Genomic DNA, 12,811 nt, shown 5'->3' on the forward strand with positions numbered 1-12,811 from the left:
CCCAACCCAGAAAGAACCTGGCCAACCAGAGACTAACCCAACCCAACCCAACCCAGAAAGAACATGACCGTACAATATGTCAGTCTGGTCTTCGTGTTTATTTTTCTAAATTTTGGGTTCAGGTCCAATTCAGTTTCAACCTGACACACGCAAGCCAACACGACCCAGTCCTTAGACCATCAACCGGACCAACAACACTCGGATGATCATTAATGGTAACGACTAATCCATCACAATGCGCCAACTGGTATTATCCTGGTAACAATTCTTCAATTACATAACAAATTGTTTCACAAACAAAGAGTACACATAATATTATTCAGCTGACCTCCCATAAATATTTTACAAAATAAAAGATAAATATTTTCTAGTCAAAATGATACATCAGCACATCGCACACCCTTCAAGAATCATGTATGTATAAAGTCAATAACAATAAACCATCTGCAACTGTCATGAAGTAATGGTTAAACAGAGAATTTCTGGATCAACTTGTCAACATGAATGATGATGTCGTCTATGCGGGGTCGAACCGTTGGTTGAGGCTGAAGCATCCATGATACAAACTGATGAAGGGCTTCCGGATACGATGGTTTAGGGTTTGTCGGCCACTTAATTTGTGCATTCATCACAGCCAACTGCAAGCTGCCACCTGATTCCCCTAGTGCATACTCAAATGGAGACACGCCATACCTGTTGAACAAACCAAACGTTCGGCAACAAGTCCGTTTATGTTCATTTATATAACAGACAAAAAAAACATGAACAAAATGTGTTCAACTAGTTAAACATCTTAAACAAACGAACATGAGCACATGTATCATTCATTTGTTTATGTTTATGAACGTTGAACGTTCGTTCATATAAATTCGTTTACTTTCATTTATGTTCGATAGGTTATGTTTGTTTAAGTTCATTCAATACATTCGTTGGTATATTCATTTAAAATTTTTAGGGCCGTTAAAATTCAGTCTGGTTGTAACAACCTTTAGGCCCAATACATTGTTGTTCACATTTAGTTTTATATGGTTTTAGCATAGTTATCTTCATGTATTTATGTTATGTTTGTCCATTTACATTTGTGAACCATTCGTTTATAATGTTAACAAACGAACATAAACAGATACACGTTCATTTTCTTAACGAATGAACATGAACAAGAAAGCTCTATTCGTTTAATTGTCCATGATCGTTTGTTCGATTAAAGAACCTAATTGTTTTAATTAAGAAATACAGCTGTGAATTAAACTAAGTAATTTCAAATAAAAAAATAAGAATTGTCTTACATTATAGCATACAAAGTGCAACCTAAAGACCACACATCGGTCCGTTCATCAATATCTGCTTGGCTCGGGCAGTCCCATAATTCAGGTGCGCGGTAAGGGGCTGAAACATGCTCAGATGCCCATTCCTGGCCAACACATTACAAAAATAATCATTGAACTACTGTCATTTAATAAGCAACATTAAATAAAATAAAATATAAACCTGCAACTGAAGGGCCTCGGGTCGAGAGCGGATCTGCTTTCTAGCAGGGCGGGCACTTCCAAAATCCATCAATATAGCCAATGGAGGCTGTCCTTTTCGGTGTGTTAGAATAACATTTCCTGGTTTTACATCGTTATGTGCATATGGTGTTTCAAGATTATGCATGTGCTGGAGTCCTGCACAAAGCTGCAAACCGATTTTTCCAATAATAAGTTGTAAAAAAAGATTTAGAAGCTTTTACGCATTAATGATGCATTGTGGGCAACTTTCAACTCATTTCCTTTAGCTATTTGTTTTTTACTATGTGACCCATTAGAGATAAAACATAACCCGTTAAAGACCTCTAAGAAAAATCTCTAATTCAAATTACAAAACATACCCTACACAAATATGACAATTAATAACAAACATAAAAAACTCATGTCATGTACAAAATAAAAATATTTACCTGACGAAAAACTTGAAGAACATCTGATGTAGAAAAGAACTCCTCCTTAGCTTTCATGGTTTTTGCATTATCCAACAATGTCCCATCCAAATGGACCGGAAATAACAGATATGCCTCATGCGTCCAATTTTGTTCTGGTGTGCCCTAACAAGCCAACAAAATATTATTTTGTGCTTAAGAAGAGTATTCAAGAGTTAGATCGGTTCTTGAATTACACAAATTCAAAACTTTGTTTTAAAAAGCGCAATATGTACAGCCAAAAGTTCCATCTGCCTCATCTATTTTACAATATATACTTTTTTTTATCAAGTAAAACAACATTTACAATCTCTTCATTCCTTGGGCTGTTTTTATATGTTGCCCTCGTACAGCCCTGATTTTGGCCTTTTTAAACCAGGTTCAGAACAGAAATACTATAATTTAAGATGTGAGATGTGATCAGCAGCACTACCTTTACTGGAATAATGGCATGGTCAAGTAAAGGAAGCAGATTTGGGTGATTAAACAGGGATGAGATCCGAATTTCCTCCTTCACAAACTGCAACTGTTGGTTATTCTGAATCAAAACTTTCTTCATAGCATAAGTTCCATCATCTGCATAGATATAGATAAATCATTTCCTTCAAACAAGAAACATACCTAGTAAAATCTAACTCATAGAATGTGGGGCTACCGGAGATGCGAGAGGGATCTTTGAATTTATTCGAATCGGAAGTGATGAGCAGCTCCTTGACTAGGAAGACGTAAGCAAAACCACCTTCACCCAGCTGCCGGATGACTTTGTACCGGTTTTCGTTGATCCAAACATCGCCGCCGCTGGAATCGTACAAGGCGTTCAGTCCGGAGAAAGAGCACCCCATCTAAATAAATATTCAATGACTGATGCAGATCAGATCTGGCAGCAGCAGTATTAGTATTATTGATTGATTGATTTTGGGAATTATTGATTGGATCAAGTGTGTGTGTGGGTGTGGGTTTCTCTTTCTACAACATTACATTACTAGAGAGAGAGAGAGAGAGAGAGAGAGAGAGAGACGTGTGTGTGTGAATCTTAACAATTTGTAAACATGGTGCTGCAAATCGTTTAACCCAGCAAATGTCAACTCTGCGTCTGCAAATCATTATTATTTAATTTATTAGTATTAATTTTTAACATCAAATCTTTTTTCCACGTTAAAATCACTATACTTTATCAATAAAATCTAACTTCTAACTATAATAATAATAAAATACTAATAAAAGAAAATAACGAGAATGGTGCGATAATTTCATATTCATTATTAGTCTAATCTCTTTTCTCATTCATCCTACCTATTCATGGGTTATGGAGCAAAATTATATTGACAATTTTTTTTTTTTTAAGTTCAATTTTTTTTTTATAGAAACATAGATATTACATCAATATAGCAGGTAGGCGGGCAACAAGTTGCGCCGCCACCCCTTTCTGAATTGCAAACCATAACCTGCTAAAGACATACCCTGCCCCTTTGGAGTCGACACATTGCTATGCACAACCTGTTGGACCCTGGTTAGGAAACAGATAGATTCCGGTGCCAAGGAGCCAAATGTATCAAAAGCCTGAGGGACAAAAACATATTGGTTCTCTTCGCAGGCTTTAGTATGTTTCTCCACCTTCTTCGTTTCAGCCCTTTTCATTGCTTGCCCAGCTACAAACCCATTATCCCTCAAACCAGCTAAGGGAGATACCCCTGTGAGGTCAACACAAGCGTGTTTTCCCCCAGCCCAACCAAAGACGAGCAAATCTGCCGGTCGTAGAGTGGATCTCCCTTCCGTGGGGTCTGTAAGGAAGTTTACGGGGGCTTCCTTTTTAGCTGATATCCCAGCTCGCCTTAAGATGTCCTAAAGAACGTCCCGCACCCAATCATGTCGGTATTTGAACCCAGGCATCTCCTTGCAATGAACCGCATGCTCTCCGAATTTATCCAGACAAGCCTTACGGCAGATCGGACATGTTTCATTTCATTCATCCTAACTATCCATTGGTCATTGGTCAAAATAATTTTGCCAAATAGGTTTTAATTTAATTTCTAATTCTCTAATTTCTCATCTTATTTATCTTACTTATCCATTGGTTATGGGATAAAACAATTTTGAGAAATAGGTTATAATTTATCTTCTAATTCCTTAATCTCTCATCTCATTATCATAGGAATCCACGGGTAATTGGTCAAAACAATTTATGCAAACGTTGTATATAAGAAAAATCGAATTTGTAAATTTGAGATTCTATACTTCTTATTGTTTGTACTATATATTTTATCTTCTTTTTATCTATAACTTTGTTCATTCTTTCTGATAATAGATCTTTTTATTTTTATTATTTTACAAATTCCGTGTAATACACGGGTTCAAAAGCTAGTTATATATATATATATATATATATATATATATATATATATATATATATATATATTAGTTTTTATCTCTGGTATTACTCTACGGGGTTGTTTATATTATTTGTTTTTAATATGTATATATTTTTTAGGATTTTAATTTTATTTATTGTAACAAAGTCACTTATGATTTGATGATAAAAGGGTTTCACAAGCTAGTTATATATATTTATTTTATTTATTAGCCCTGCTTGCGGTGCGCACATATGATGTATATATGTGTAAACCCTCAGGTGGGCAAAAGTGAAATTGCACTAATTTTGACGTTATTTTACTAATCTCGTGAAAATAACGTTAAAAGTGACGGACGGTTAATCAGGCATCATGTAGTGGCGTTGATAGCCGAAAGACAAGGGTACATGCACCGATCAGCCGGTGTCCCGATGATTGAGTGCTATGTGCCTTATGTCCAAGGCTTGATGCAAAACTACTATCGAGCCGGGGGTCTCACCGGAAGCAGCCTCTCCATCCTTATGGGGTAGAGGTAAGGCTGTCTACATCTTACCCTCCTCAGACCCTACTATAGCTTTGCTATTGGTGGGATATACTGAGTACGATGATGATGATGATGATGAAATAAATAAGATGTTATTGTAACACCCTTGGCAAATACAACATCGTCCCACTCTTACGCTATCCCACATCGGCCGTGGATAAGAGAGATCCTTGGTTCATAAGTAATGTCCTGCCTCTTAACATCACTAACGCGTTTTGGGCTTAGTTGGCTGTGGAGCACATGAAAACTCCACAGTTAAGCGTGCTTAGGTGGAAGTAGTACTAGGATGGGTGACCACCTAGGAAGTCTCTACCTAGGCAACCAAAGACAAAGCCCTGAGTTCTCGGATGGGCAACCCATCGGGGGCAAGGCGGACAATATTGGTGGTACGAGAGGCCGGGGTATTACAGGTGGTATCAGAGCCACTCTTGTGCCGTTCGGGATGATGGGACATGCCTCATTGATGCCGATGAGTCCAAAGGGGGGTTGTTTGTAACACCCTTGGCAAACACAACATCGTCCCACTCTTAGACTATCCCACATCGGGCGTGGACAAGAGAGATCCTTGGTTCATAAGTAATGTCTTGCCTCTTAAAATCACCAACGCGTTTTGGGCTTAGTTGGCTGTGGAACACATGAAAACAATTTCGAAAGGATACTTGATATATATATTTTTTTGAAAATGCCTTAACAAGCCACGTATTTACGAAAACATTTTTGAAGAGTCATTTAGTTATAGACCAGGTTCATTTAGACTCCTAGTTCGCTATAACCAATGGCTCTGATACCAATCTGTCACACCCCGCCTCGGCGGAATCGTGAGGGGTGACGAATGTGGTTGTCAAAGCATATGATTATTGCAAACACAAACACAAACACACAAATTGGATACATAGTTAAAATTCAGAGTTTACATCCCAAAATCAACTTTTAAGTCTCAAAACATTTATTAAAAGACAATGTTTCTAAGATTTTGCCCATATGACCCAATACATGGGTTATACAAGTAAAATCCTCCAAAATGCGTATCCGACACTCGTGTGCATGTTATCCTACGACGCTTTCCACCTGAGTGATAGTGCTTTAAGTACCTGAAAAACATACTTTGAAATGTCAACGTAGTGTTGGTGAGTTCACAGGTTTTAGCGTTTACAAATTTGTAAAACCTCTTAGTATGAAAATGCTTCCACGTATACGATAAGCAAAAACAAGTAACGATTGACCTATCATAAGCTAGCAAAGAATACGACAAATATGAACTACATGAGGCATAACCAAACCAAGACACAAGTGTTTCGCCCCTCACTCATACCTCACGAGCAACGAGTAGACACTGTGCAATCATTCAACCATACGGATCGGCAGTTAGAGCGACTAACCATGACTGGGGTGTCAAACCCAATAGTACTATTCACAGAATCTCTGGCTAAAACATAGCTAATGGTTATAAATAAATGATATGGGGACTTTATGGATCCAAATGATAACTCATGTAAACGTAAAGGTCGGATTTTGTTTCTTATTAACGTATAAAAACGAGTATTTGTATGTTGCCCCCCAGATTTATAAACGTTTAAAAGTAAAGGGGCCGTGAAACTCACCTTTGAGTTTTTGCGCGAAATAGTTAGCGAATATCGAAAACAAGCGTGAGACTTCTCCTAACCGCGACCTAATCAGTTACGGTTACTTAGAATCCCAAAGTACAATATCAACATACAAGTTGATCTTGTATAAAATCCACCCAACATGTTAGACTCGATGGTGTATGTGTGTATTGTTGATGTATATCCCGATGAACCGTTGGTGTAGGTTCCCAGCCGGATCTACACGGAAGCATCTCGTTCTACGTAGGTGCGGAATCCCTACGTAAGACGATATGACCGTTAGATGCGATATACGTTAAAACCAAGCACAAATACACGTTACAATACTCAAAGACACGTTGTATTGCAACCCTTCAACACGTGATGTTCAATCACAATTACACGTTCTCCAAATTAACTATCTCATACAACCCGTAACATATGTATATATATGTTACGAAAACTTCGCCTAACAGACTAGGCGAAGTTGTCAAAACTTCGCTTGTCCACAAGTTCGCTTATATCAGGCGAACTTGTGAGACAACCTATCTAAACCAAAACAAACTAACACGATTACAGACACAAACATAACACTAGATACTGAACTACTGACATCATGTACCAACAGACTCCCCCTTGGTAGTAGCTTCATATCTCTATCTTTAATCACGTGTCTGGTAATCCCAAAATCTTGTATCTCCCGTCTTCAAGCATGAACTCCCTGTCTTACACAGACAGAGACAACTCTCTGGTATTTCTTGGCTTCTTCTTTCCATGCAGGAATATAGAATATATTTTTCTCGTTCAGCACCTGCAAGTCAGCTTGAGACAAATTCACCAAGTGCATAGGATCATACACTCTCAGCACCTCTTGTTCATCTTCATCCTCCATAACCACTTCAGCTGTTTGACTGTCGACATACCACCATTTCAGATCCTTTAGGACATCCTTGGGCATTTGTTTCATCGGCACTTCTTTTAAACACCGGATAGGCTTATACTTCATTACCATCCAAGGTTTTCCATCAGCTCTCATTCCTCTGTCTTTATCTTCAACAAGCTTCCCTTTCTGCGGCTTTAACAACTCGAACTTTTTCTCTTTTATAGTTTCTTTCCACACGATCTTTCCAATAATCCTAGCCATATTATCATCACTCCTGTTTATCAACCCCAACTTGGCTAAATCCTTCACCTCACACTTCGGCAAGGTATTCAATGATCTCAACAACCTTTTGAAGTACTGAACTCCGTCAAAACGTTTAATCACAAACAGCCTCAACTGGTCATCATACAACCAGCATATTATCCCCTTCTTTGATTCAGCATACCCTTTGATATTATAACTCTTTTTAAACATAGTTGGAACCGCTGGCTTCTTTGTCTTTACGAACCATCGAGCGTAGCCTTCTTTCCATCTCGGCTGCTCTTCCCATTCAGTCTCATCGCTTCCCATATCTTGACTCACATTTGACTTATCAACTTCTGGAATTTCATGCTCAACATTTTCCTCCACAATCTCTCCCTCTTCAATCTCACTGTCAATCACAATCTCGGCTCCTATCTTCTCAATCTCTTCAACCGGTAGCACATCGTCGTCACCCACAGTATCATCATCCAACATCTCCTCATCATCCGCTACCACCACATCATCACCCCCTGATCCACCTGTTGCACTAGTTGACTCCCCCTGAGATCTGGAAGTCCCAAGAGTTTGTTCAGTTCTTGGCAACTCACCACCTGTATCTTTCGATGCATTGGGATCATCGTCTCTATCATTACTCTTCTTCGTCCTCAACTCATCGCCCTTGCAGCTCGTCTCCCCCTGAGATGCTAAGAACTGTTTTAAAGCATCAAAAAGTTTACCATGCTCAATCAGGATGGATGACTGAATTTGATTTTCTGCAACAAGGCGCTGGATAGCGTGAGTCTGGATCAAGTTGATTCTTGACTGTTCTGCCACGACCCTTTCAAGAGTTGCTATCCTTTCCGAGTCAGATAAAGTTGCATCAAAATCAAACCTCATATGAGAAGTGTCTTGAGCATACGGTGGAGAGATTCCCAAGGTAGCCGGAACATCAGAAACAGGCTGAACAGTAACCGCAGGTGGTATTGTAACAGATAAACCCGCGGTGGCAACCAAAGTCGACTCAACAAATCTTGCCACAACCTCCGATGGAGTAAGAGTAGGAGGTGGCAAGGAAACAATTTCTGGAGCCGAAAACTGAAAAGTAGTAGGTGGAATGCCAAAGGAAGAAGATGTAGATATCACGGGAACATCCGAGGTGATCGGTCTTGTCACAGTCATCGATGCAGGGACCATAGTCATACCAGATAAGGCGGGTGGAGAGAAATGAACCACCCTTGAGCTTTCACCAGCTCCCGAGCCTTCACCCGTTCTAACCCTTTTCGATCGATGAATCAAACGATCTAAATCCTCCTCAAAATCAGATTAACTGTCATCTGTATCTTTCTTTCTTTTTCCATGAATTCTTTCTTGGGCGACCAGAATCTGTCTTGCTTCAGCAATATCATCAGCAGAGGAGTCAGAGTCGGTTCTTTCAGAATCAGCTACAGACGTAGCTACCAACGACACATCAACACTAGAAACCTCCGCTACTGAGACCTGAATCTCTGCCTCAGGATCAACTCTCTCCATGCCATTTGGACTTAATATGACTGAGTTATGGGTTCTTGAGTAAGAGTCAAATCGGTTAACAAACTGACAGTTTTGACACGTATTTTTGTAAAGTCCGTTTCGGGTATCAAAACTGGTTGGGTTGGAAACTAGACTCTTAGTAGTATATTTTAGACTCAAGAATCATGATTTTTGGTTAAATATTGACTGAGATATGACCTTGTGAATCCAAGTTTTAAAACTGCCAGCAAACTGTCCATCTCTAGTTGTACTTGTGAGACACTTTTACACATTTCCTAGGTGTGTAACCACTTTATCCTATGGTTAATGGTTTATAAACTTTGTTTAACATTATGTTTAAAATAATATTGGCCTTTTGTTCCAGATCCTTAACAACGTTTATGTGGTGATTACAAGTCTCGGGTTCTCGGTTTCGTGTTTGTCCATAGTTCTTGATTTTCTCATACATGTTCTTATAGATCTTTGTTCCTTATAAGTTCTTTAGTTAGATCTTATTACTTTAAGTTTTCATACACCTTAAATAACATAAGTTGATTGTTTCTCATATTTAAAAAGGATGAACACACCAATTTTGTTAGTTCAAAACAAGTCATACTTAGATCTTTAGTAGTATTTTATGGTTTACCAAAATGTTACTCTTTTACTAACAAATCATATGAAAGACTTGTATTAAATATATCTTCTATGTAAACACTTTAATATGCCATGATTTAGAGAATATATTTGTTTAGAGAAAATAAGATTTTAGTTACTAGTTTGTGTTCATTCATCTTTTAGTCTAATATTTTGGGTGGTTCATTATACAAGCTTTCAAGACTTGTATATATATATTAACAAAAGTACAAAGAATTAGAGTGTAGAGGCTCACTTACGTAAAGGATAGGGGAGATAATAAAAAAATAAGAAGAAAGGAAGAAATCTTGAGCTCCTAGCACCACAAGTCTTGCCCCCTTGCACTTGCATCTTCATCTTTACTTGTTTACTTGGATTTGATTCTTGAAAGTTATAAATGAAATATGGGTGCAAGAGTATGTGGGTGTTGATTATTAAAGTTGAAGGAAGGGGGTTCTGTGGGGTGAGGGAGTACCGAGAGATCAAAGGGGTATGTGAGGTCGGGATGTGGTTTAGTCTAGTGATTATTTGTTTTCTATATTGAAATTGTGTAGTTAATAATCTTTTGGATAATTATTTGGTCCAAGAAATTTTAAGTGTGATCGAGTGTTTAGGTGGTGATGTTGAAATGAAAACATGCTAATTCCTAGGTTGACTTTTATGGCATGCTTGTTCTTTATGCAACATCCTAGGAGACATATGGAAGTGGTTTGGTTACTTAGAAACTCTTTGGTTAAAATTGAGTTTTGTTTGGTTCGAAATCTAAAAGGAAGTGGGGTTAAGAGGTGTGGCCATTTCTGATTATTACTTGGTAGTAGTTAAATTATCCAGTTAGGCATTTATTTGTTTACATTATATTTCCTTTAGGTTCTTTTAAACGTGCTAGCATATTAGTGTGTAACATTATAAAAGTGAAATCTCTTGTATTGTGTATGACATCTCAATAACAAAAATTAGGTGATTCAAGGAATGGAAATATTTTCTTACACAGGGCCACTCATGTTAACTTAACTATACTAGTATGTTATATGTACCGTACTCATATAAAGATAATAATTTTACTGGGTTATAAATTGTAACGATTCCGACGAAACCAGGTATACCCTAACCGGTAGACGTTAGTTACGTCATATGTAATGTCGGGTACATGAGTTACCATAGTAACTATACGAGAATACAGGGTTCACTGTATTGATTGTGCGTGAATAAATAATTCATCGTATTGAATATGCGATTAATCGATTGATAGTTATTGAAACCCGAACGAATCGAGGGTTCAATTATAGACGAGATATATGATATTTAGTGATTTTACGAAGCATTAATGCTTCGGGATAAGTAAAGTACGGCACAGAAAAAGAATTTCGATTTAATGGTATGACGGTACATTAAACGAAACCTTTAATACCAAACCGAGCAAGAGACAATCGATCAAGCCGAGAAAGATGCGCGATAATTAATAATATGATGTTTTGAGTTAATAAATGTCATGGTTTAAGTTTTTAAAGTTTTTAATCGGTTTTATATAAATTTCATTTTTTAGCCGAAAAACAACCGTTTTGGCCTCGTTTTAAGCCGAATTAAACGTTTAACCGAGAAACGAACTGAACCAGATTATCCAAAACATTATCCGGATTACGAGAATCCAAATATGTGGCTTAAAATGAAGTTGTGGGTCCCACCCCACCCATCCAAAATTCCGATCGGAATATAGGGGTGATATACCCCTTACATTTTCTTTTTTTCATCCAACTTTTTCAACAAACCTCCAATTCTCTCAAGACCAAGAGCCTAAAACCGAGATTTTGACAAGAAAAACCGAGGTAAAATTGTGTTATGTACGTGTTTATGTTCGTTTCTTGAGTGTTCTTGCAAGAAAAGGAGGTTTCCAAGTGAAAAAGGGTGAAAACCCGAGATGGAAACCGATTCTTGCATGATCAAGTGATGTATACGGGTTATACAAGGGATCTTGGTCCAAGAAAGAAGTTAAACGAATCAAAAACAAATTTTTACGGTTAAATCTTTGTTTTAGTATCATAACCGTAACCATGAAAGAAATGGCTTGATCGTGAGTGTAACTTGCTTGGTATTGTGGTATGTTGATTGTAGGCTCTGTATTTAGTGATAGATAAGGCGGAAAGACGAGTTTGTGGCTCGTAGTGACGGAAAACGAAAGGTATATTCGGTTATGTTCGGTTTTGGGAAATTTGGATAGATTGTTGATGCTTTAGAGTTAGGTCATGAAATTTTACAGAGATATTCTACACATGAAAATAAGAGTTCTGTGAAGTTTTGGTAATTTTTGGACAAAGGATGAATATTTGGTGAATTTAATGCTCGGTTTTGGCCAAAAATGGTGAAAAATAGTTAAATATTATGAAAAATTCTGGAAAATTTCAGATAAGCTTTATATATCATGTATAAGTCACACACAAAATTTGAGGTCAGTTGGAGAAGTCTAAGTAGGCTTTTCGGTTAAACGAGTTCTAGGGTGTTCTAGCTCGGTTTTAGTAAAAATGACATGTAAAAGAAGATTTTGGTTCTGGAAAAATTACAGGGGACTATGTGGATGGCAGGGGACATCCAGGAAAAATTTGGGATTTTTCTAAGATCGTTTGGTATTTACGACATATTTAGTGTTTAAATGGTGTTTAAAAATAGATAAATAAATTTTAAATATAAGAATTAATTCTGGAAATAATTTTATAAAATTCCCCACTGTTAAAAAGTGATTTTTGCAAAATTTCGAGATCCGAGAGTAAACGGATAAGTATTTGTGCTAATTATCAAACTTTTAAACTTAAAACGCGTAAACCGGTGAAGTTCGCTTAAGCGAGCTGACTGGTGTATAAAAACCCTAAAAATGGACTATTTTCATATAATTGAGTTAAACAAGTAAAAATGAATCATCCGAAAATAATTCGGATGATTTGGGTATTTTTAACCGATTTAACAGTTTCCGGTACGCCAAAGACGGAAACGGGTCCCGCGGTCAATCGGGGCGTCTAAACCGAGTACTAATTTCACCACTTTAAATAAATTATCAGTCAACAACTATTTTCGGGTCGTGTGTGACCAAACTCATTTTGAAATATAAAATTGGATAACCGTGCT

The 12,811-nt window shown here is 37.5% G+C and overlaps 1 protein-coding gene across 1 annotated transcript; it reads right to left on the reverse strand.

Moving 5' to 3' along the window:
- Nucleotides 1-445: 445 nt before the first annotated feature.
- On the reverse strand, nucleotides 446-2,809 carry LOC143608094 (uncharacterized). Its single transcript, XM_077083284.1, has 6 exons — nucleotides 2,610-2,809; nucleotides 2,388-2,530; nucleotides 1,937-2,080; nucleotides 1,489-1,674; nucleotides 1,287-1,411; nucleotides 446-693 (listed from the first exon to the last, which is right to left on the reverse strand). The coding sequence occupies exons 1-6, from the start codon at nucleotides 2,794-2,796 to the stop codon at nucleotides 468-470; spliced, it is 1,011 nt and encodes a 336-aa protein (XP_076939399.1). The 5' UTR covers nucleotides 2,797-2,809; the 3' UTR covers nucleotides 446-467.
- Nucleotides 2,810-12,811: the final 10,002 nt, after the last annotated feature.

Source organism: Bidens hawaiensis, unplaced genomic scaffold (genome assembly GCF_021521415.1).
Source record: "Bidens hawaiensis isolate Kalapana, Puna unplaced genomic scaffold, B.hawaiensis_p1.1 tig00002132_1, whole genome shotgun sequence".
NCBI classification, from domain to species: Eukaryota; Viridiplantae; Streptophyta; class Magnoliopsida; order Asterales; family Asteraceae; genus Bidens; species Bidens hawaiensis.